At 46.4% G+C, this 25673-nt stretch overlaps 1 protein-coding gene across 1 annotated transcript in view; it reads right to left on the bottom strand.

Annotated features, from left to right (window-relative positions):
• The window catches only part of LOC115096784 (piezo-type mechanosensitive ion channel component 2-like), a 131569-nt gene that overhangs the window by 60552 nt on the left and 45344 nt on the right, over positions 1–25673 (bottom strand). Inside the window, exons 17-27 of the mRNA XM_029611884.1 lie at positions 19551–19725; positions 13800–13943; positions 13108–13308; positions 10556–10760; positions 8103–8204; positions 7345–7510; positions 7018–7261; positions 6168–6264; positions 3369–3531; positions 1084–1173; positions 284–414 (exon numbers count right to left, since the gene is read on the bottom strand). Of these exons, the coding sequence (XP_029467744.1) occupies positions 284–414; positions 1084–1173; positions 3369–3531; positions 6168–6264; positions 7018–7261; positions 7345–7510; positions 8103–8204; positions 10556–10760; positions 13108–13308; positions 13800–13943; positions 19551–19725 (1718 nt within the window). The remainder of the gene's footprint in view (positions 1–283; positions 415–1083; positions 1174–3368; positions 3532–6167; positions 6265–7017; positions 7262–7344; positions 7511–8102; positions 8205–10555; positions 10761–13107; positions 13309–13799; positions 13944–19550; positions 19726–25673) is intronic.

The following is a 25673-nucleotide window of genomic DNA, read 5'->3' as shown; positions in this document are numbered from 1 at the left end:
CTGTCCGCGCAGGAGCTTACGTCTCCTCCCGAGCTGTATCCCTGCCCCACCTCTGCTCCTCAGAGTACCTACCACGAATGGGGCTAAAGAACGCACAAAATCGTGTTCCACGTTTATTTTTCTCCACAAACACCCTCTCCCCACCCCCCACCAAATGATTTTCAGAGGCCGATTTCCGTGCATAAAGTGGAGTTTCTGCGTGCACATCCTGTTTTCAGCCTCCCTGCAGGGCTTGCAAGCGACCCCCCGGGCCTTGTCTATCTCAGCAGAAGGCTGGTTTCACCTGTATCTTGCAGTTCCAGGTCGCGCTCAGATCTGGGGGGGCTTCTGCCTTCTCCTGTGGCATCTTCTGGGCTCCCTTTCTTCTGTTTCTGCATCTCAGTCGCCTTCTGTTTGGATTTAATCAGTTCCATTCTGGGGGGGGGGGGGGTTAAAATACAGTCAGAAATGGCCTTTTATGCACTGCCTAGCTCGGGGGTGTCCCGCGCTGTGGAAGCATCGAAAGCTGACAGTAAATTCACCCCTGCTCACTGAAGCCTGAAATTCCCCTTCGTAGGAAGAGCCACTCAACGTAATCCACTCCTCCTCCGTGACCAGAGACAGAGTGGGAAACGCACCTCTGTTACTGCAATTATCCGCAGGTGGGAAGATGTTTGGGCGCTATCTATGAATACTATCTCATGTGATTTGGGGAAGCAAAGAAAAGCAGAGAGGTCCACACTGAGGAATATCTTATTCAGATATTCAGCAGGATGTAACCAGACTCGCGTTCCACTAAATAAACAGGGCTAAAGTCCAAGTTACTTGCATAGTTCAGGGCAGACCTCTAGCACGACCAGATAAATGTATCAACACCCCCATCACTGCCTCTTTTATATCTGGCTAAAGTTTTGCCCATGCAATGAATTACCCAGACAAAATGTAAACAGAGGATGGAGGGTAACTCCTGAAGTTAGCCGGACAAATCTTTTGAATATGGACCTCAGTAAGAGAATAGGTTAAACATCTCCTATGCAAACCACTGGAACCCTGCGAGGTTGTGAGCGTCTCTCCCCTCCCCCACCCTGCTCAACATACACTTACTGCTTCTTCATGGCCAGCGAGGACTTCTTCTCCTCTTCCAGTCTGACTGCCACAAGCTTTTTCACTTTCTCTTCCAGCAGCTCAGCTCCTCTGCATTTCAGAAACAGAAGGGGCAGGGCCGATCAATCAATGAACTAATCGATCAAGCAAGCAATCTTCACGTGCATCACGCCTTCCCACAAAAAGTGCCCAGGGCGTGGCATAAAATAATGAATACACACAATACTTACAAGCTCATTGCATAGCTCAAAAAGGAATACAAAAACATTAAAATAACAACAAAGATAAATGTACTCTGAATAAGCAAAATTCAATAATCTTCACTGCATCAATCAGGTAAGAGAATAAATAAATACAACATCACATTTAACCAGCACATAATAAATCAACAATAGAATTAAAATTTAATTTACTATTTTCAAATAGACATTAAACAGTCATAACTCAAATAAGAATATAAGTAACTACCACATTATGAATGTTAAAACATCCCACAGGTAAAATCAGGCTGCCAGACACAAAAGGACCCTATGTTTTATTCCCTCCTTCAGGCAGGAGGAGAGAAGGGGGGGGGCTTATGTATTGATTTATTGAAAAAGATTTCTTACCCACCCATCTACAATTCCGGGCGGGTTACAGTGCAACATACATAAAACATAAAAATCAAAATCAATCATAATAAAAATAACAATTGACAATAATGACATAATGAGAAAAACATTAAAACCAAAAAAACCAGCAACATCACTAGCAAATAACGAATTGAGAGAGGACATATCGGAGTTAATAACAACAATCATATCCTGCTAATTACAAACGCTGGCTGCATAAATGGAACAACATAGTCCTTACAGGTCTGATTAAAAAAGAATGCTTTGAGGTGGTTTTATATATTTAAGACATTTCTATCCCTCACACATCCACAGCTGAAAGCAGCTAACATAAAACATCCATAAAAGGAGGTTTCACAAGGATGCAATGAGCTAAGTGATGGGGCTTCCAACAGATTTTGGGACGCTGATCTTAGCAGCCAGGACGGAGTCGAAAACCTCAGTGGGGAGACAGTGCAAGAGGGCCCCCTATATCCCTCAAGGCTTTAGTTACGATTTTACGTTTCACTTGCCATAAAATGGGAAGCCGGTGCAGAGAGGACAGAATTGGTGATATGGGGACAGCGCGCCTGGCACCTGGGACTACTCTAGTTTTGTACAGACTGAAGTGCAGGGTAGCTCGACAGAAATGGCATTACAATGGTCACGTCCGGTTGGGTTAGCCACCAAGGTGTATCCACAGTGGCTCTACGAGCCCCCAGGCTCAGGTGAAGAATCATATAAAATGCTTGTTTGGGTGGGACAGGAGAGCTGGGTGGAGACAGGATGCAGCTTATTAAATGCAGATCCCCTCCACCCTGACCCACACCCACCCACCCCACCGGCTGCTCCGTACGCCCGATTCCTTAGAACCTCAGAAGTTTCCCCTTCCTGAATTAACCCCACCTGATTTCGTTTTTCCCCGTCCTGGCCTCACTGCTTTACCTCAGAGCCTCGTGTTTTTATCTTGTTTCCCTTGTCTGTCTGTACTGACTTAACTGTAAGCTCCAAGGAGCAGGGACCGCCTCTTAGGTGTCTCTGTGCGCTGCTGTGTACATCCGGTACGTGCTATGCAAATAAGGCTAACGATGATAATATTAATTGCACCTGCCCCTTGAGATTACAAAGAGCCTTAGGCTTAAGTAAAGAAAAAGCTTTCAGAAAAAGGCTCAAGACGTGGTTATTTAAACAGGCCTTTCCATAAACCAAGAGCCCCAGCTGTTACAAACGATCACTCAACAATTTGTAAATAACTGATACAATTATCTAGTTACTGTCTGCTATTTCTTCCTCTTCCCAGTTCCAGCACCCCTGTCTTCTCTATACCATGTCAATAGTTAGTTAGGTTACTACCCTTGTTATTTGTAAACCGACATGATATGAATGCCGGCATAAAAAAGCACTAAATAAATAAATAAGAATAATATCAGTTCTCCCAGGACCTCCATGGACTTGTTCCACCATCCTTCCCAAGATAACCCTCTTTATTACGTAACATGGTCCCGGTGGAAGGATCTGAATTATTCCCCCAGGAAGGAAACGGTCCTTCTCCTGCCCTCATCTGTTCCCCAAGCAGCAATGTGGAGGTTTTTGGGGGGTTTTTTCATGAGTTCCTTGGTGGGCACAGGATGGACAGCGTTTTGTGAGAACGAGGCTGTAAACTGTTTTCTGCCTGAAAAAGTTCTGAGTCTGTACCTGGAAGCCAGGATGGAGGAGGCCTTCAGATCCGCTGCCACGTACAGGAAGTAGTAACTTGTGAAGGCCCGTCTCTGCACCAGCAGGAAGGTGAAACAGATAGCGTCCCAGACAATCCCTGCTTCATTCTCCGGCAAGTCACAGGTGTCGTTGGAAGGAGTAGCTGGGCAGGAGAAACACTGAGAGTTTAACATTCATTTGGTCCTTACGTTCATCTGACATGCAATCACATTATTTCATCTGAAATGACTGTTCAGCACTCAGCAGGGGCTTGGTCTTGATGGACCTCCGGTCTTCTTTCAACTGAACTAGAGCATCACGTGCGACTTCATCGGACTTAATTCTAATTTACAGTGATATCCTAAAATAAATATTCTTCTGCTGAAATATGACCTCCTCTGATTTTTACAAGAAAAAGCCGTGCCTTGTTCTTCTCATGTTCTGGGAAAAGGCGGCCAACGCTGGGCTCCAACCTTTACAGTCTGGGGCGCTGCTGCGCTGATATTGGGGATAACACTTCTATAGCCAAGTACTAAAGCAAAGAACATTGAAGCAGCATTGTCCGAATTATCAGGAAGGCTGCTCACATCACATAAAAATATTTCTGTATACTATTCTTAACGTAAGGCGTGGGTAACGTGCATGGAGTGGCATTAGCTTCCTTTAAAAGTCACTTGGGGTAACCTGCACGGTGGGACAGGTACTGCCCCTGGCGGACACTTGGGGGGTAACCTGCACGGAGCGGCATGGGAAGTTTGCTGGGCAGACTGGATGGACCGCTTGGTCTTTTTCTGCCATCCGTACTACGTTACTATGAAACTGCCCAGGGTACTGTGCAATGAATACGGAATGAAATCTGACCATTTGTAATTGGGGGGAAATGATCATTTGTGATTATGGGATCATGATATAAAACCCGCCCTGGTTCAGGGAATTTTTTTTCCATGGGTGTGGTTTATAATCCCCGATGACCGTCATCCAATCCACCAACATGGGGAGGAGGGAGGGGGAGGGAGAGCAGTGGCAAGATAGCAATTCACATTAGCTATATCCCTCCTCCCGACACCGAGAGCACTGCAGCCGCCGAGATGCGTGAGTCGATAATTCAGGAGAGCAGACATTTATCACTGCACGTGAAAGTAATGAAGTGGTACGGGCGAGATGAACGGACGTTATCAGAGCTTTCGCTCCTCTCCCAACGTGGAAGGACTTTAATGCTGTTTAATTCAGAAGGGAGATGAGGAGGAGCGAAACAGCAGGAGCGGTTCCCAGACACCGCTGCCGGGCCCGACTGCTGAGCATTTGAGGTAAATGTTGCACTTTGTAGAAATGAGATAACAACTCCTGGTCCTAGCTTGGGAAATATTAGGATTAGAGTATGTCTTTAATAGCGCATGGGGGGCGACTCTGCAGTGAAGCAAGAAAAGACCACGTACAACGTCCTCCCTCAACACTGCTCCCAGTCAGTGCGTTGTCGTGCAAACGTTTAGTGTGCTTAGGTCTGGGGGGGGGAACGCAAAGCAACTCGACAGCATTTTCAAATCCATGAAAAAAAAAAAACACCCAAGTGTAAATGTCTGTGGCAAGTTTGAAAATGAAAGTGTGTGCCCCCTTTCCCTTTGAAGATCGGGGCAAAGCCTGAGGGCAAAAAAAATGGTTCCTGTGCACTTTGTCCCAAATCCCATACTTTGGAACTTGCCTGCAAGTGAGACCCCCAGGGGGGTGGAGGTGTGGGGTCTGCTACTTCCATGATTTGTGTCTCCGGCCTTCAACACTTACAGCTTCTTCGGATCTTGGCTGTAAAAATGTTTATCTGGAGACCGTCTGAGGTAGAACTGCCCAGTTACACGCATACCCTCAAGCAGACAGAAAAGCCACCTGATTTCCAATGCAAGCGCAAGTTGACTTTGACGATTGGTTTGCCAAAAGGCTAAATGCATGAGCCGCCTGCACCATGGGGTGCAAAATCCTCTGCAAGCCATTTATAGAATTTTTGAAAATTCAGGCCACGCACATTAATCTTTTGCACGCCACTCCCTCCCTGGAATGATCCTTCTATGCAGGCAATGAAACGATGGGCCTCTTCTAGGTGTCTCAGTGTGTGAGCCCTTCTGCTCTGGTGAGATTGGCAATGCCCAACTGGTGACCCAGCTGGGCCCTCACTGATAGGAAGTGGAGTTGCTCAAACAGGAACCAGATCTGGGCTTCACCTATACCAGCCTCATACCCCATAAGTTGAGCAAGGCTGAGCAGGCTGGAACGAGGCAGGAACACCGAACATATACTACGGCAAGGCAGGAGGACCTGTCGCTGAGGCGGTGGCTAGGAGTGGGGCTGGGGGTTTAAATCCCCAGCCCACGCTTGTGCCGTTGCAGTCTTCCCGCCACAAGGCCTATGAGTACTGGCATCACACGCATGCCTAAGGCGAGCCATGGCATTGGAGGTGTGAGCAACATCTGGAAGGGAACGGCAGCATCTGGGGTGAGTGCAGGCCAGCCACACAATGGAGACTATGATCGGCCCATCATACTCTAAGCAGTTAAATATTAGCACAAGGCCGAGTTGTGTGCATAACTTATTTTATGTGCGCAAGTCAAAGCTAAACTTTGGAAAATGTATTCCTTTATCTTCTTTCTGGTGGTTCATAGAAGCTGATCTGACCCAACATTTCCTACCCTTTAATCCTGTGTTGAGTGAGAAGCCTTCTGTTGTTTCTCTTCTAACTTAGGATGAATTTCCTTGGAAAGGGTTACAGGTTGTTCTATTACATGATACACCCTGACACATCCTGTTACTTACTCATCTTGTACCCCTTGATGGTACAGAACATGCTGAAGGTCTGGATTAACCAGCAGTTGTTTTTCAATAGCTTATCGAGATAGGCGCAAGCTCCAATCTGCAAGAACAACAACAGAGAGAAGTTCATTGCTCATGGGCATCACACCATGAGCAGGTCCACTGACACAACGGCGAGGTAAACAAGTGAGTTCAAGCAATCCCATCTGAAGAAGGTCTTTGAAGACTCATGCACTGCAACATCTTTTTGTGTTGGTCCAAAGGAAGCTATCAGAACCTACACAGTCTCCAGACTTCTCCAGAGCCAAAACGGCTCCTAGAATTCTGTCCTACAAATGTCCAGAATCAGCCCAAACACCAAAACTGTCATTGCCTGGTTTGGCTCATTACTATTATTAAGAGTTATCAAAACATGTCTGCTCTTAAGAACTGGGTCAGACCAAGGGTCCATCAAGCCCAGCATCCTGTTTCCAACAGTGGCCAATCCAGGCCAAAAGAACCTGGCAAGTACCCAAAAACAAAGTTGATCCCGTGCTACTGTTGCTAATAATAGCAGTGGCTATTTTCTAAGTCAACTTAATTAATAGCAGGTAATGGACTTCTCCTCCAAGAACTTATCCAGTCCTTTTTTAAACACAGCTACACTAACTGCACTAACCACATCCTCTGGCAACAAATTCCAGAGTTTAATTGTGCATTGAGTGAAAAAGAACTTTCTCCAATTAGTTTTAAATATGCCACGTGCTAACTTCATGGAGTGCCCCCTAGTCTATTATCTGAAAGAGTAAATAACTGATTCACATTAACCCGTTCTAGACCTCTTCCCAATTTGGATGCTCAAGTTCATACATACAGACAGAAGGTTCTTCATGGCTATGACAAATGCAGTGTAGACGATGAGATAGTCCCAGAGTCGCAGGATATGTTTGACTGTCTTTAGGAGAAGGTTTCCTCCAAATAACATAAAGTAGAAGCAGGCCATGAGGTATCCCATGCACAAGATGTTAATACGTGTCGTTCCGGTGATAAAAATCAGGCAGAGCACGAACCAGAAGTGGTAGCTGAACACAACCACTTTAGCCATATCCAGGTAGGACCTGCAGGAGAGAGCACACCAGTAAGAGGGACCATGTTAAAGCAGATTCCAGGTCATGAGCAAGACACCAGCGCGGCTTCTTACCGGCAGTGGATAAAGTTTGGAACGGGGCTGTACTGGTTGAGGTGTTCAGGGTTCAAATCTCTGCTGATCTCAATATTGTCTCCAGCCAACATTCGGATGCATGTCCTGTTCTCATCTTCGAACACCTGCCATTGCAGAGAGGAGACAAGCAAGAGCAGGAAATCATCTGCAAGGAGAGAGGAAAGGCGAGCAAAGCTTAGCAGCCTCCAGGCACCCTTGCACTGATTCTGTCTCAGCGGGCACCAGGCCCATGTCCACAATCCAAGAATTTCAAATGAAGATATCTGAATGGGAAAGGTCGATCTTCTTCCTGAAGTTACACCAGATGGACGTAAGTATGGCTTAGTTTCACAGGAGAATTGGGATATGGTGGAGGGAGATGGGGCTGCTTGGAGATAAAAATATCATTTTATCAACGTGAAGGATTTCCATCTCAAAGATTCAACAATCGGTTTGTGTAATTAGAAATGTCATATACCATTGACCACCATTTGAAAGACCTTGAGAGCGATTTTTGGGAAGGAAAGCGTGAAATATAATAATATTCTATTGAAAGTTAAGGGAACTTTGATGAAGAAAGCTAAAAAGTGGTTCATTTTTTGTCCCAGCGAGCAGGACTTTCTCACCTAAACAGCCAATTCTTAGTTGTTGGACCACCAGATTAGAAAGAGGAACAACTGGAACATCTCGATGGTCAATACGTCAACGCCTAGGGCTGCAGAGGGATGGAGGAGAGGGCAGAGGGCTTCTTTACTTACACATCAGAAACTTTGGGTTGGGTCTCCTGGCAAAGTCTGGTAGGTAAAGCCACTTAATGAGATTGGAACTTATTGCCCCACTAGATGTTCTCCATGGATAATCTGTTCAAAAAAAGGGTCATTGCAAACAGAGTATTTTATATCTATAATTCATTTTGCAGATCAAATAATCTAGCAGGCTTGCTTTAAAGATTAAATAATCCATAAGCATGACATCACGTTATAATAATATACATAGGGTTGAAGCTGAAAGGCCTAAGTCTCATGGCTACTTCAGTGAGGGACCTTAGTTCACGTTCTTTTGTCAAGCAGTAATCACCGTATTATTCAAATACCCTGTGTCTGCTCTTTGACCAAAGCAGATATCATGCAATAACAGGTACTTGTAGTTTCAAGAGCATTGAAGCACCTTCAGCTTGCCACTTTGATGAACTATACCATCATTGGACCTAAGCTTTTTTTTTTTATTTATCTCATGACTTTTTGGTGGCAGCTCAAGATGAGTTAAAGTCAGGTGGGTACTGGAGGTATTTTCCTGTCCCTAGAAGGCTTACAGTCTCTGTTTTTAGCTGAGGCAATAGAGGTGAAGCGACTTGCCCAAGGTCACGAGAAGTGTCAGTGGGACTTGAACCCTGGCTTCCTTGGCTCTCGGCCTGCTGCTCTGACCACTAAGCCACTCCCCCAGCTCTTCTGCTTATCCCGCGATGGTTTAAAGAAGCTCTTCAACCAAGTTACATCAGCATGACACAAGCAATTACATGAAAAAAGACCAAAGGTCCATCAAACCCAACCTTCTTCTAACAGCCTGACACTACATCCTCAAATGCAGAAATGAACTTGTAAATTGAAAGTTATCCCCATGATTGGGGCTTGGCACATACAAAAAGAGCATTGCTTTCCTTCCTGGAAAAGCTGCTAGATCCTGTGGAGCCTGTCTGAGACAAACACTTACCCCCTACTGATGCATTACACAGGGAAAACAATTAAAAACCCCCATGTTCTTACTTCATGGCAGGGCAGGCATGGAGGGGAACTACAGCACCTCACTGTCTATCTCTCCACTGCTATCCTGTGGCAGCACAACTGTCCCCATCTGTGATATGCAATCATAGGATTAATACTTAAGAACATAAGAACGTAAGACATAAGAACATGCCATACTGGGTCAGACCAAGGGTCCATCAAGCCCAGCATCCTGTTTCCAACAGTGGCTAATCCAGGCCATAAGAACCTGGCAAGTACCCAAAAACGAAGTCTATTCCATGTAACCATTGCTAGTAATAGCGGTGGTTATTATCTAAGTCAACTTCATTAATAGCAGGTAATGGACTTCTACTCCAAGAACTTATCCAATCCTTTTTTAAACACAGCTATACTAACTGCACTAACCACATCCTCTGGCAACAAATTCCAGAGTTTAATTGTGCGTTGAGTAAAAAAGAATTTTCTCCAATTAGTTTTAAATGTGCCACATGCTAACTTCATGGAGTGCCCCCTAGTCTTTCTATTATCTGAAAGAGTAAATAACCGATTCACATCTACCCGTTCTAGACCTCTCATGATTTTAAACACCGCTATCATATCCCCCCTCGGCCGTCTCTTCTCCAAGCTGAAAAGTCCTAACCTCTTTAGTCTTTCCTCATAGGGGAGCTGCTCCATTCCCCTTATCATTTTGGTAGCCCTTGCAGTCTCTGGGGCCCTGCTGTGTTTCCCAAAGCTTAATGCGGTTTGTGAGTCTTAGTATTTCTTGCATTAGAGCAGGACCAGGCAACTCCCTGTTGCCCCAGTCCTCAAGCTCAGCAAGGAGGCCTGGTTTTCAGGATATCCACAATGAACGTGCATTAGATACAGCCGCGTGCACTGCCTCCAATGTATTTACATAGATCTCAGGCACGTTCATTGTGGATATCCTGAAAGCCAGGCCTGTTCGTGGCACTCGAGGACCGGGGTTGCTTGCCCCTGTATTAGAGCATCATAGGCACTGGAACGGGGCAGGCCACAGGGGCCAGAGCCCAACCAAAATCGGGCCCTTCCCGCAGGATGCCGGGGGAGATCCGGGGCTGAGTGGGGCAGGCAGCAGGATAAGGAAAACAGCAGTGGTCGGCCGCGTCCGCCACCTCCACAGCTCTGGGCCCAGCTGCTCACGTGATTCAAACACGGCCGCTCTCCTCCTCCCCGCCGCTGATCAGTGGGGGAAGTGGGAGCAAGGGGGCAGGGGCAGAGATAGGGGTGGAAGGCAGAGACGGGGGGTGTGGAGAGAAGGGGAGCAGGAGGAGGGGGATGGGCTTGGCCTTCCACTGCCCCTGAAACTTGTGCACAGCGCGAACATTTCACGGCCCTTGTGAGAATCTCAGCGGAGGAGCTGCCTGCTCTCAGCGCATTCTCCAGCCCATGGACGTCTTCGTTCCTGCAGAGTCTAACACAGGCCTCCCTCCCCCCCAAACTGTATTTACCTTTGCAGAAAGCCGGAGGAATGCCAATGCACAGCAGATACTGAAACGTCATGACACTGGCAAGGAAGCAGCAGTACCGGGGCCAGACCTCAGCTATGGCTTTCCTCCGCCGGCGGCACAAGACGTAGAGCAGCCAGCAGGCGTGGACGACGGCGTAGAAATCCATGCGCTGTCCAATCACATTGACTGCAATAACAAAGCACATCTGGAGGGCAGAAGGGAGAGTTGGTTTTCAGCAATGACCGCCGTGGGGAAAAAAAAAAACAAAACCCAACAACCCCTGTCCCACGAGAAGAGCGACAAGATAACGAGTTTGACATTTGTTTTGCAGGCTATGGGAAGGCATTGCCAGCTCCGAGGGCAAGGAGAATGAAAGCCCAGGGCCACCTTCGCACGGATTTGATCCTAGTGAAGGGCTGTCCAGCTAGAAAAAGATACAGAGTAATGTGGCGGGTGGGAACGGCATCCCGACGACTTCTCCCAGATGTTCAGCGGAGCACACCTGGAAAGTGCTCCAAGGCATATTACCCAGATGATGCTATCCAGCTAATCCTCCTAGAGCAAGTGCTTCTTGCAGAGGCAGAATCTAAATAAAATGAATAAATAAATACACCTTGGGGCAGGTAGCGCTGATATCAGCGCTGCCCGCACAAAGTGAAGCCGTGCCCCCCGGAATGACCCCAGAGCCACCTCATTGTATCTGGGTGCGTTTTGTGCAGGGGACGACTTATCCGGCAGAGAACAGGTGCAAACATGGAAATGTGTGAGCGAGGTCCTAGCAGAGGGGGGGACAGAGCTGGGAAAGGGCCATTAACGGGGGATGCAGGAGGTAGAGGATCCAGGCAGGGGCCATGGGGGCAGGAGGGCAGGAGGGCAGGAGGGAGAAGGCCTGGGCTGGAGGTATGGGGGCAAGAGGTGGGACCCAAGAAAGAACCACGGAGGGGGCAGGAGGGAAATGATTCGGGGAAGGCGCCACCAGGAGTCGAGCCACGGCCCTGCTTAACACGTGTGACAGTGTAACCTGCCCCACAACGAAAGTCCCAGCAAACTGAAAGGAAGACATTCATTAATGCCCAAAGTACCAGGAAACGAAATGCAAAGAATGAGACAGGACAGACCAGCGAGTGTAAGCACTGCCAAACCAAGCACCACCAGGGCTGTCAGACCTTTCTCTTTAATTCTAATAAGAAGAAGGAGCAGATCCTTCACTAAAGCAGAGGAGTCCTCAGACCCCCCCTCCTCCCCAGCTTGTCGGGTTTCCGGATATCCCTAATGAATATGCATGAGACATATTTGCATACATAAGAGGTGGTGCATGCAAATACATTTTGTGCATATTGATTAGAGATATCCTGAGGTGCGCCCAGCTGCTTTCCTGGCAGTGTACGCTCTTGGCTTTTTGCTCTGAATAAATCCTTGCAGCATTTCTACCACATCTGATCTCATCTCTCTCAAGAAACCCCAAGATGTTTTGGAAGCAGACGAGGCCAGAGAGAATCTCTCAGTGAGCTGTGAGGCCTGGCAGGGAAGGGGAGATCACCTTACTGCCAAACTCCTTGTTCTCCAAACACCTTCAGCTGGACCGACACACAAAGTTGTTTATTTATTTTAAATATTCACATCCTGCAAACTTCAGAGCAGGGTACAAGTTAATACACATGAAAACATAAAAGAAAATAATACTGGGCTGCCAAGAAAGTAGACTCGCCTACATGGGAGATTCTAAACGTCATCAAAGAGCTAACTCGCAGATGGTCTGCCGAAAGGAAAGGCAGGTCGTTCTCATGCAGCCTGCTCAAACACCATCTTAAACAGCACTGCTCTTAGTGCTTTCTCAAAGGCCTAAGGGGTAGATTTTATAACATGCGCGCGGGTGTACATGTGCTTGCACGCACAAGCGCACACAAGTTATAAAATCCAGGATCAGCGCGCGCAAGGGGGTGCACAATTGTGCACCTTGCGCATGCCGAGCCGCGCTGCCTTCCTCCGTTCCCTCCCAGGCCGCTCCGTGGGAAGGGAACTTCCCATCCCCCTAACCTAACCTAACTTCACGCGTCCCACCAGGGCTTTACGCGTGCCGCCAGGCCTTTTGAAAATAGGCCCGGCGCGCGTAACCCCCCCTACACACGTAAATCCTCCTGGATTTACGCGCGTAGGTCTTTGAAAATCTGCCCCAGTTGAGGTCCATAAGAGAGCGGGTAATAATGGGCCAGCGATTGAGAAGGTCCATTCCCATGTCTCCAGAAGACGTGCCACACGTGGAGAGGGAAGTCCAAGAAAGCCCTAATTAGATGATCACAAAGCTCGTGACGGAGACCCACATCCACAAAACCGCACTGAAGCTGCCCATTCTTGACCGAGGAATGGCTCTTACGACTCTAAAGTAACTCTCTTTGAATTCATAAAAGTCTATGAAACTAAACCATGCATCATTCACAATAAAAAAAATGAATAAATAACAATTCAAGTCAGGACGCTCCAGGAAACCTTGATATTATTACTTGAAAGCAACTGCTGCAGTTTCTGTCGAGATCGCATTGCGCACAGCTCACCTCTAAACCAAACTTGTAGAACGAGTAATTGATGAAGTATTTGATGCAGTTCAGCATCCCTTCATCTAGATGCTTCCGTGTGACATCGTCAAATATGCTGCCAGTTATAGGCGCGGTCAGCTGGTTGTGAGTCCTGTAGTACAGCTGGTGGCGATACACGGTCACCTCGATGGCCACTACGGCCAGGATGGTCAGGTGATTCTACGAGGTCATCAGAAAATCACAGCTGAGGTTAACTGCACCCAAACCTTCTTGCCAGTGACTGAGTTACAAACTAAGACACGTAAACATGTGGAACATGGGAAGACATGCTTTAATTCTTTTCTATCTTAATACCGTGGCCAAACGTGTCCTGTCTGGAACTAGGATCAGACACTTTTCTTTCTAAGGACAAGACCATGTAGAGATCAAGTTACAGAAGCCATTAAGCCGATTTTCAAAATTGTATTTATTTTTATTTATTTAGGGCTTTTTTATACCGACACTCATGATACCAATCGTATCGTATCGGTTTACAATATAAGGCTAACTGGTAAATTCCAATTAACACCAAAGGAGCAGGAGGAAGCTGCCAGACACAAAAATAATGTTATTCATATTTCCCACTGAGCCTCTTCTGTTTGGAAGTTTAAATAAAACTAAACCTTCCTGCATTCCTGGGATATTGCACTGGTGCCCGCTCCTTGTGTTACCTTTAAGCAGGGCAAGACGTTCTCAGCACATTTCCGCAAGCCCCCACACCAGTCGGCAGGATCCACAGGGGCCACGTAGAGGACGGAATCCTGGAGCAGTTCATCCGTGGCCGGTCCGTGGAAGCTCCCGTTCTCATACAGCCTCTAGCAACAAAAGCCTTAGGGTTAGCTGGAGACCCCAGGAGACACGGTGGGGCAGATTCAACAAACTTTGGCTCCAGTTTATCTCCAGTGCAAAATTAGTTCCAGGCTTCGCCGCGTAAGCGTCCCCAGCACTGTCAGTATTGGGGGGGGGGGGGAGGGAGGGGTTGTTAGCTGGAGCAAAACTTTGGTAAACCTGCCTCCTCTGTATTCTGTGGCCACCGGTTACAAAACTAAATGCAATGAGCCCGTACATGCCGCAAGAGATGGGGAGCGTAACAAACACAGCTGCAAAAATAAATAAATACATAAATAAATAAATAGCAAACAATTGCTTCTCTGCTGCTTTTCTGTAACCCAGCGCTCTGGTAGAATTTGACTGAATGCTCTGGCGCCCCAGAAGGCTCCCTGCAAATCCAAATTTTTTTGTAGGATGCAAACATAGAATATGACGGCCTGTAAGGAGCATTCGGACCATTTGGTCTGCCACATTTTGTTCGAGGTGCGATCCTCTGTTGACCTCTGGGGTCAGGCTACGACTGCCTCCTACTTAAAGATCTGCCTTTACTTAGAAGAAACCCAGGAAGTTCTGGAGGCTCAGGCCGTCCCTTCCATTAGATACTGGACCGTGGGGTCTTTAACACTCTTTCCATACTGAGCTCTGAGAGAGTCTAGCAGGTTGTTAATGTGCAGGGAACTGAAACATCCCAACCTAGTCTGCACATGACAGCCGCAAAAGAAGGAACGCACTGTAATCCAGTATTCCTTGTCCTCATTGAGTCTATAATATGCAAAGTGGTCTGGAAAATCTTACCGCGGTACAGTTTGACGAGTATTCAGATGGCTTGACAAATTTTAGCTGATACATCATTTTACAGATGACCATCACACAGGACCAAACTGTGCAGATGCAGGACGCGTGAGGACGGAGCTTGGAATATGGCAGGGCAAACACCCAGGGGATGAAGAAAACGTAATTCATCAAGGAAACCTGATAAAAAGAATAAAGAAATTGGACTTTCTCCGGCCGTCATGTTATAAACACCACGGCACATAAGTCAAACATCACGGAGAAATACTGTGACCATCCACAAGAGGGAGACAGCAAGAAGAGAATCTGTGTAAGGCAACAATATGCAGTGTCGTGTTTTCAGATTCAGTACATAACAACCTTTAATAGGCCATGTAACTCCAGGAAATGTATCCATTGTCCTGCATAATCCTTCCATAGAATAGATACAAAATGTTCACAACCTCAGTAGTAATTCAGTCACATAATAGAGGATAGAAGATAGGGATTGATTGCTCTGCCCAGTCCATCCAGTTGTTCCCATCTGTGCTGCTCTAAATAAAGAGATTGCCCAGCTGTCAACGCAAGCAAACCTTACCCCCCTGAGGGATATCGCTCTTTATCTTAGCCAGTTTTATTGTCTCCTCTTTTCAGTGCACTACCATTCTCGTTAGGTGAGCATATAAATTAGCACACCCTGGTTATCCCCCTGCCTCCCCGGTCTTGCATCTCTAACACTTGTATAAACTGAAGTTCATCCTGGAGGTATCAGGATTGGAAAATATTTAAGAAAACTTATAAGTCAGGGGTGGTCAACTCCAGCCCCCTGAGAGCCACAAACAGACCTGGTTTGCAGGATATCCACAATGAATATGCATGAGATAGATCTGCATGCATTGCCTCCATGGTATGCAAATCTACCTCATGCATATTCATTATGAGATCCCATTTGGATTTGGAACCTAGATTTAATTACTCCCCTTTCCAATTCAGCTACAGATGGCAGATCTCTCCCCAAGAGGGCTTACAGTCTGAGGCAATAGTGAAGTAACCTGCCCAAGGTCACAAGGAGCATCAGTGGGAGAAGCGAGATTCAGACCCTGGCTTCCCTGGCTCTCAGCCCGCACCTGTAACCACTCCTCCATGTCCTTCATGTCCTGGGATTCAGCAGTTGTGACGGGAATGCAGTTAAGGTTTTAATGTTTCTTGAAAGTGTTGCTGAAATATTGGGACTTCATCTGCAACAATGCATCAATCAAGCAACAGAAGATCACATCCCTGATAGGAGCTCCCACAATTGGGACATGGGACCTCCAGGCTGACCATGGGACCCGTAGGCTGTAAGCTAAAAGGTTTGAAAGGGTCACAGGGTCATCAGAGCAACAGCACTAAAGCATTGATCCCACTGCTAAAGCAAGAGGAGACGCAAGCGTTGCCTGACGTCTTTCTACTTTCTCACTGACCTCTTGGAGGGTGAGCCAGATGATAACAGTGGCGACGATTTTAATGATGTGCAGCTCTAGAAGTCTCCAGCACAACACCTGAGTTTCATGGATGGCTCCCAAAATCTTCAGCAAAGTAGCAGTGGCTTGGTCAATCAATAAGATCCATTTATTTGTCCCTTCCTCTAAGACAACAACGAGGTGTTATTGCTTTAATGTTGTGCTTAGAAATTCTTCTCAATGTTCAAAAAATGTCTGAAAGAGCCAAAGCACCAGCAAAGTTGTCCATTCTATATTTAGGGCCATTCACTTTCAATTTTTATTTTATTTTATTTTTCCTCAGCATTTCAATGTTATAACAAAAAAAAAAAATCTGTAGAAAATTGACTTTTCCACAATTTTTCTCCTATGTTTCAACTGATTTTTTTGTTATAACATTGAAATTCCGAGGAAAAATAGAATAAAAACCGAAAACAAAGGTCCCTAACTGTACTATAGAGAAAAACCATCCCTACAAGCCATCTTTTTACAGTAACATCTGGTGTCCTGTTTTCCAGAATGAAAAGCGTGTGTGTGCATATATTGGAAACACTTTGTACTAGTTCAGCCATTTCTCTTCATCTATGGGCTACATATTCAGTCAATGTGCAAACAGCAAAGTTAGCAGGATAAACTTATCCAGATAAGTTTGGAGGTATATTCAACAGCGCAGGTGCACCACTGAATATAGCTAGGTCTCTTAAAGTTAGTCGGGTTACCTTATCTGGCTAATCTTAGAACTGCTCCTTGACGCAAGGATAAGTTATCCAGCTAACTCTGAAAATCGGAGCTAGCCGGATCACTTATCTGGCTAATATAACTCCTTCCCAAAACATCTCCAGGACACCCCTAAGTTATCTAACTCTGAAAATCGGAGCTAGCCAGATCACTTATCCTGCTAATGTAACTCCTTCCCAAAACATCTCCAGGACACCCCTAAGTTATCTAACTCTGAAAATCGGAGCTAGCCGGATCACTTATCTGGCTAATGTAACTTCTTCCTGAAACGTCCCAAGTATACCCCTAAGTTATCTAACTTTCAATATTGGAGCTAGCTGGATCACTTATCCTGCTAATGTAACTTCTTCCTGAAACGTCCCAAGTACACCCCTAAGATATCCAGCTAACGTTTAACTGGATAAGTGCCCAGATGTTCATTACTAGACAACTAGTGAGTTATCCAGCTAAATGCCTCTGAATTTAAGTCGGATAACTCACTGTGAGTCCAAAAGTACAGAACATTATAAGACAATGGATGCAGAAAACGTGGTTCTGTTGCTTTTTTTTTTTTTTAACTTGAATTTTATTAAACCACATTAGTTTCAAGACAGAGAGCAAGAGCAGAAACAAAAGACTTTCTATCTTTTGCTGTCGCTCGCAGTGCGTATAGAAATTATCTCAAAGAATTTTGTGACATGCAAACCCTTCCCTCTCCCTTCCACCCTCCACCTTCCGTTCTGCTGCTCTCTCCCTCTTCACTGGGAATTCAGTCTAATCGAAGGTAAGGGGAAAGGAAGCCATTAAGCACGAGAAGAAAGTTGGGAGGCCCTCGTTCATCTCTCCAGCAGGCGTGGGTGATGCACGACGCGATGTGGCGGAGCGGGCGACGTTTCCCTCTCTCAGCACGACTGCTGCGGCTGGGAACGCGGCCCTTCAGCCCGCCTCCCGGTGAAGAGGCAAAAAGGGCTCTGCAGGCTAAGCATTTTGTGGGAGGGGTGACGGCACGAAAGATTGACAAGACGGGTAAACAGAGAAGCGGCTGCGTAGAGACGCTGTTCTCCCCCCCCCCCCCCCCCCCCGAGGGTTCCTCTCCAGGAGTAAGCAGAGAGCTTGGTGCCCAGCTCTAGTGAAACCTACTGACCCTGGCATCGGCCACGGGCATCCTGCCAGAGATAACCTGCTCCCCGGGTGCCGCGCAGAAAGAGCCAGGCCGTTTCATGCAGCGCCGGCTGTGATGTCTTCCCTACTGCGTGGTGCGGTCACTTTCAAAGGACGTGAGAAAACGTTAACGAGGGGCTCTGTTTGCTTTCGTGTCATTTGCAAAGCCCTGATCCGAATCTGGGAACTGCCGGTGTCTTTGAATTTCCCTTGCTCTCTGCTCCTCACTCTCTTCCGGTGTCCTGTACAGGTAGAAGGTACAGAGAAGGGCGACCAAAATGATAAGGGGAATGGAACAGCTCCCCTATGAGGAAAGGCTGAAGAGGTTAGGACTTTTCAGCCTGGAGAAGAGACGGCTGAGGGGGGATATGATAGAGGTGTTTAAAATCATGAGAGGTCTAGAACGGGTAGATGTGAATCGGTTATTTACTCTTTCAGATAATAGAAGGACTAGGGGGGCACTCCATGAAGTTAGCATGGGGCACATTTAAAACTAATCGGAGAAAGTTCTTTTTTACTCAACGCACAATTAAACTCTGGAATTTGTTGCCAGAGGATGTGGTTCGTGCAGTTAGTATAGCTGTGTTTAAAAAAGGATTGGATGAGTTCTTGGAGGAGAAGTCCATTACCTGCTATTAATTGAGTTGACTTAGAAAATAGCCACTGCCATTAGCAATGGTTACATGGAATAGACTTAGTTTTTGGGTACTTGCCAGGTTCTTATGGCCTGGATTGGAAACAGGATGCTGGGCTTGATGGACCCTTGGTCTGACCCAGTATGGCATGTTCTTATGTTCTTAGGTAAGCGGTTCTGCAGGGCAGAATAGCAGGTTTACTTCCCTTGCCTTGGGAGAGTGCGCATAACTCTGAGCTTGTAGCTGGGATAGGGGAGATTTTTGAAGAAGAAAGGGAGGATAGGAAGGGGGCTTAAGAGACTTCCTCTGTAGCACGGGTGCTGGTGTTTCAACGCATCCGAATGGCATCGGCTTCAAGGCCGGTGAGAGCACCCGGCAGGGCAGGAGCGACTGGGGATCGCTCCTGACCCATCTGAACTGCTGCAACCCCCAGGGATGGGGAAAGCTGCGGTGGAGAGACAGCGGAAGCCCTGGGGAGAGTTGGGGGGGGGGGGGGGGGGGTTTCACTGTTTTCTTTTACGGATGCAGGGGTTGCCGGGAGGAGGCCCCTTCCTATCATTTCCTTAATTCTTTTTTGCTACAGCGTGTACTGCGGTCCAAATAAATGGAACAAGCCAAAATAAGACATCAAACGGCATGAAAAACAAACATAAAAATATTAATAAGCTCACCCCCTTGATCTCCCGCACCCCAAATGAAAAGAATGAAACAGAAGAGGCCTAAGGTAAGACCAACATGGAAAGGAACTGGGCTGAATGGGCCGCAGTCAGCAAGCAGGAGATTCAGCAGAAGCCTACGGGGCGAGCTATATCCCTCCAGCCCCCACGCCCTGATGCTCCTCTGTCTTCTCAAGGCACCTGCAGCTCTGAGAACCAGCGCCAAGAAAGCTCATCACACCTGAGGGCCTGTGCTCCCTCTGCTCCGCGTCCTCATCCAGGGGTAGGCTGTCCACCCTGTCCAAGGTGTTTTGGCTCACGCTCTGCCCCTCTTTTGTTGCTAACCTGTTCAGAGGTAGAAGAGAAATGTTTTAAACCTTTCCACAAGGAGGACGGTGTCATCTTCTTACAAGTATCCTCGGATGTCGAGTACACAGCAGGCGTACGTTTGTTTCATTCTTTTATTTACTTAGATTTAGCTCTGGCCTTGTCACTGGTACCTCAAGGTGACTTCCAATCAGGTACTGCAAGTATTTCCCTCTCCCCCGAGGGCTCGCAGTCTTAAGTTTGTATCTACAGTAATGAAATATACAAAATGGTTGCCCATCAGGCAATGTTTTTTTTTGTTTTGTTTTGTTGGGTTTTTTTTTAAATAATTTTCTCTTTATTAAACTTTTTTTTTACACCAAGAAACTATCACAAAATATAATATAAGCAAACTTGTGTACAGCTTACATCAAATCAAAGAAATTTTAACATAAACATTTTATGCCTCACAAGATCCATTTAATATGGGGGACATTTAAGAAATTTAACTAGGAAAATAAAATTAAACCAGAGGAGAGCTTGGTTAAATTATTCTAAGGCCTTACTTATCTGGGCTCACTTTAACCTCAGTTTTATCTGCTAGGAAAGTCTCAAGATGAGATGGGTCAGAAAATATAAACTTCTTGCCTTGAAAATTTATAGGACGTCTGCAAGGAAATTTTAAATAAAAAGTTGCCCCGATCTCGAGGGCTTTATTTTTCAAGGCAAGGAAATGTCTCCTACGAGCCTGAGTAGATCTGGAGACATCAGGAAAAACATTTATTTCCTGTCCACAAAATAACACATCTTTCTTTTTAAAGAATTTTTCAAACACAATTTCTTTCTCTCTTTCCAAAGAGAAAGAAACAAGCAACGTTGATCTTTTATTTATGACATCTAAAGATTCTTCAAGAAATGTTGAAATACCCCGGGCTATTCTCAATTGCTTTGCCAGGTTTATTGTTAGGCTGACTAGGAAAATAAAAGATTTTGGATATGGAAAGATTTTCCTGAAGGAACTTTTTAAACATCTCCTAAGGAGATAACAATCTTATTACTGGAAAGTTAACAAATCGTAAGTTCTTTACTCTTATTAAATTCTCAATATTTTCCAGTCCTGCATGTAGAGACAAACTATGGGTTATGTGCATATTTTCAACGTTCTGAATATTCTGAACTTTTGTTGATACGGCCTTAACAGAAGATTCCAACTCAATCAATTTTTTCCCTTGTTCCTCAATAGACAATCTATTAACATTTACTAAGGAAGAGAGATAAGATACATTAGAGTCCAACTTAACCAGCATCCTCCACAAATCTCCCAAAGTGACATTGGATGAATCTTCAGTATTCCCTTGAACATTACCAATGCCCACAGGAGGGGTTCCACTCGATATTCCTTGTTGTTGCAAACCCAACTGAGATGTTACAGACAGGGCTGGTGCAAGGGGATTGGGTGCCCCAGGCAACTTCAGCCTTCCACCGTTCCCCCCAGCCCCACTCCTGGTTGCAGCCCCGACTCCAGGGGTCGTCGGTTGCCACTAATCAAAATGGCGCCGATGGCCTTCAGCCCCTACCATGTGACAGGGGCTACCGGTGCCATTGGTTGGCCCCTGTCACATGGTAGGGGCTAAATGCCACGGTGCCATTTCGCTCCCGGATCCTCCGCTGGACCACCAGGGGAGCATCGGGAGGATGGCACGACGGGGGGGAGGGGAAGCAGGGTGAGGCAGGGACTGGGCAGAATTTTGAAGGAGCAGGTTTTGCCCTTTCAAAATTCTGCCACCTGAAGTGGCCGCGGGCGGCGGTGGCACCCAGTAAATCTCAGCACCCTAGGCACAGGCCTAGCTCGCCTAGTGGTTCCTCTGGCCCTTGTTACAGAGAGTTTCACTAAGGGAGAATTTAATTCTCCCTCACTCACATTTGCAAACTCTCATTCAATGGAACCCTCCTCAGCTGTAATACCTGGGGGTTGGGGAGAAATAGGGCCATTGCCAGGACTCAAGGAGACACTCAAGTTGCCAAAAACGCAGTCCTCTTGTGGCATATCAATCCTACACACATGTGCATCCACGGGGCCGATGTTTCCAAAACAAGCTGGAGAGGAGGTGATCATCTTTACCTTCCTTTTTCGACCCATGGAACCAGAAAATCCACTAAAAGCAATTTCCAGCTACACAGTCGAAAGCGGTCGAAGCTGGTCAAAGCCACGCGCTCCTTCGGCACGCGCGGCTAAGGCGACATGCCAGCGGCAGCAGTACGCCGCTCTGCTGCGGGATTTAAAGGTCCTGCGGTCCCGCAGAGATGACATCAGTGGCCAGCTCGGGACTCAGCTGGATCTCCAATCAAGTTGGCAGACTCACCAAGGCGGTCGGGGTGCACGAAGGGCTCCTCCGAAGACCTCCTCTCCTAAGGTTCCCCCCAGTCAATGGTTTTATGCTGGCTGGTTATGAGCGATGAGGGGGTAGACACTGGGTTTATTTTCTCTCCTCTGTGAGTTCAATCCTTCCATCATTTTAGAGTAGCGCAATGATTGTATTGCCTCAATGTGCTGGCCCTTCAAGACAGCAAGCAAGAGACAAACCTTCCGTCTCCTGCAGACTCTTTCACACAAATAAATAAAAGCTCCATTCCTTGCTTGTAAGCCGAGCAGCACATTATACTGGAAAGCGAGAGCTGCAAGGGGAGAACCTGTGAAGGACTCTTCTCTACCTAAACTGTGAACCACAGCTGTATGAGAAGGTGATTTGATATTCCACCTTTTCTGGCTCTGCAGCATCCTAAACCGTGGGGATATTGAAATGAAGGCTGGACTCCGCCCCCTGCCAGGAGGAAAACTAATGGATTATCAATAGGATCAACCACATGGATCGTACCATACACTTCATAAGACATTGGCACTTGGAGGAGACAGGGAAAACTCACTTTCATCATCTTACCTGCTCTGCATTTTCTCAATATTTTCTTTCAGTCTGGAGAGGAAAGGAAAACTGAATGTAGTTATCTGCATCTTTTACACCTTGTATATATTATCAGTACTGACAGGGAAATTCTTTAAAAAAGGTCCATAATAAAGAATATAATTCCGTCTCTCGGGAAATGTTCTGGCAACTTAAAATATGAAGGAAACAAGGAATCAATCAAAGAAAAACAAATAAATTGTTTTCCATTTTTTCTCTTAACTGTTTTAAAGAGGTTCTTTGATCAAGTCCAATCAAACTCTCATCCAGGTGGACATGCACGAGCCTGGCGCTAAGCCATAATACTGCACCCATTCTCACAGGGAGGAACGAATTCTTCATGCCCCGTGCTTGGTGGCGCATCTGATCCACCCACCCTGCCACCCTCCGCCAAGCCCTGAGAGACTCTGAGCAGGAAACAGCAATACCATGGCGCAGTGGCTGTCAGCCCACCCAGTCCATCCAGCTGCTAAAAAACCCTATTCAAGCTCCGATTCATTCATTTCCCTCCCAAGAAAAGTTAAATTCTCCTACAGTTGCTGGTGGCTATTCTAGGATCTATTATCCTCTCGGTAAAAGATTATTCCCTCATATTTCCTTTCAGCAGGTAGAATCTGAACCTACCCAACTGACCCCTCATTTTTCAAAATGCGCTAAGGTGTTTTTTGCATGCGTTAAGGGCAGGTAGTGAGTCCATCAAGCTAGGTGGAGAGAACATTGCACAAATCTCATCTTTGGGTGAGTTTCCTCACTCCGAGGGTCATAAAATGTTCACAAGACAGCACTGTTCTGTTCGTACGTCTCACTTTGAATGTCAAAGTGGCCCCTAACCCCCTACACTGATACCTAAACCTCACCTCAAGTTACTAGGTGGGCTTCCCACAGAGATATAAATACCTGTCTAGTGGGAGGGCATTAGGGCTAGGCTCACTCTCTCGCTCTCTCTCTCTCTCTTTCTTTCTCTCAAAGTTATCACAATTTGCAGTAACTTAGCTCTTCACATAGGTATTAACACAAATTGCAATAAACTCCCTATTATCATAAAACACACCCCTTTTCCCACCACATGCGATATTTACTGCATTTTGAGAAATCCAGGCCTGAGTCAGCTAGCGCAAAACATTTCTTTGTAAGCTTAAAGAATGCAATAAAGAGAACGTTTCTACTAAGATGTTGTGGATAAAAAGTAGACTTACATATTGCTTATCATGAAAACTCGATATTCAGTCTTCTTTTTACTGCAATAAAATATTTTATGGTTAAACCTGATTTATGGTTTGTAAATCACAGTCTAACATATTTATGTGGTACTACATTTTTTAATTTAAGAATGTATATTCCACCCTATCCCTGTGCTAGGCAGGTTACAAAATTAATGTACATAATCCTAAAAATGCCTTATAAAACCAAAACAAAGCACTTAACATCAAGATTATATACCAGATAGGCAAAGAGAGGTGGCGGCAGTGGCCAAAATGACTGGACAGGCCTGACCTTAAAGCAGCTGCAATGGGCGTGGCACGACATTCGCTCAGATACAGAAGGCGTCGCCCTCCTGTCGCAAAGTAGAGTTATACTGACAAATAGGGCCAAGCTCTACGAGCCGTCAAACACAGACATTACAAGGCGAATTTTAAAAGCCCTACGCTGGCCGAAGCCGGGAGACACGCGCAGAAGTCGGGCTGAGGCACGCCGGGTGGATTTTAAAAAGTGTGCAAGTGCACACAAAACTCTTTTTACAAATAAATGGGCGGCATGGGGCATGGCACGGGCATGCCAGGAAATATGAATGAAACCAGCTAAGTATTTACGTGCACCAGGGTCCCTATCTGTAACTTTGCTTCTGCTAAGGATGGAGTTTAACTAATAAAACAAAACTAACAAGGCTAGTTAGTGAGGTTTTAAGGGTTAGGGCTAAAAGGGTAAAAGGGAGGCTTATTAACTGGGAGGGGGGGGGTAGGAAGCCCTATCCCTTATCTGGGTGAATTGGGAACGGACTGGGGAAACTGGTACTTGCGCCCGCGTGCATGGGCGAGGCGGCATTTGCGCGCACATGCACGCGTCCATATAAAATTGCGCGCACATGTACACACATACAGTCTGTCTTATACCATGTGCGCATATAGGCACGTGTGTTATAAAATAGCCGCGTCCATTAGCACGAGCCGGCATACACACAAACACATGCACTCGTGCGTCGGTATAAAAGTTATCCTCCATATGCCTGGGTAAAGAAGCGAGCCTTGAGCAATTTCCTGAATCGCAATAAAGACGATTCTGATGTAAGAACCTCCAAAAGAGTTGAGATCTGTCTTTTAATTTAAATTGAGTTTTATACTGCTGGAAGTATTTTATATGATGTATCGATTTATTTGATATTTAATATTTTTTACATGCGCGTCAGTGCACGCATGTTATAAAATAAGATTCCAGCACGCATGTGTGCTGGATTTTAATACCCACGCCCGCATGTGCGGGCAGGAGGCCTCTCCGGCACGGAACGCTGGGGATTTTAAAAACACACATGTGGCGATGCAATAAGGACTTCCCCAGTTCCCTATCCTCCTTCCTACCTTTTCCCCTCCCCTCTCCTCTCCTCTCCTCCCCGACCCCTAACCCTTACCTAGCTTGGCTAATTTTTTTTGTTTTAATACTTACTGCTTCTTCAGATCAGAAGTAACTTCGTCACGCCGGCCGGCTGCCGGTGCGCGCTTCCTCGGGACAGACCCCGCCCCCGGCCCACGCCTTTCATCGAGCCCAGCACTTCTGCGCATATCAGAAGATATGAACGTGACCAGGCCGTTTTTAAAATGCCCTCGGTGATCACTGTGGCCGAGGTTCAGGAGGCGATCCAAATGCTCCCAAACAAGGCCCCTGGCCCTGATGGCATGACCTCTACGTTCTATAAGGGGTTGCAGGAAGAGGTGGCCCCGGTGTTGCAACTAGTGTATGAAACAATGACTGACCGACAGGAAATGCCCCCTACTATGAGAGCGGCTACTATTGTCGTCCTCCCAAAGGCGGGTA

This window comes from Rhinatrema bivittatum, chromosome 8 (genome assembly GCF_901001135.1).
Source record: "Rhinatrema bivittatum chromosome 8, aRhiBiv1.1, whole genome shotgun sequence".
Taxonomy (NCBI): Eukaryota; Metazoa; Chordata; class Amphibia; order Gymnophiona; family Rhinatrematidae; genus Rhinatrema; species Rhinatrema bivittatum.
The sequence above is the reverse complement of the archived record's forward strand: the minus strand, read 5'-3'. Positions and strand labels throughout refer to the sequence as shown.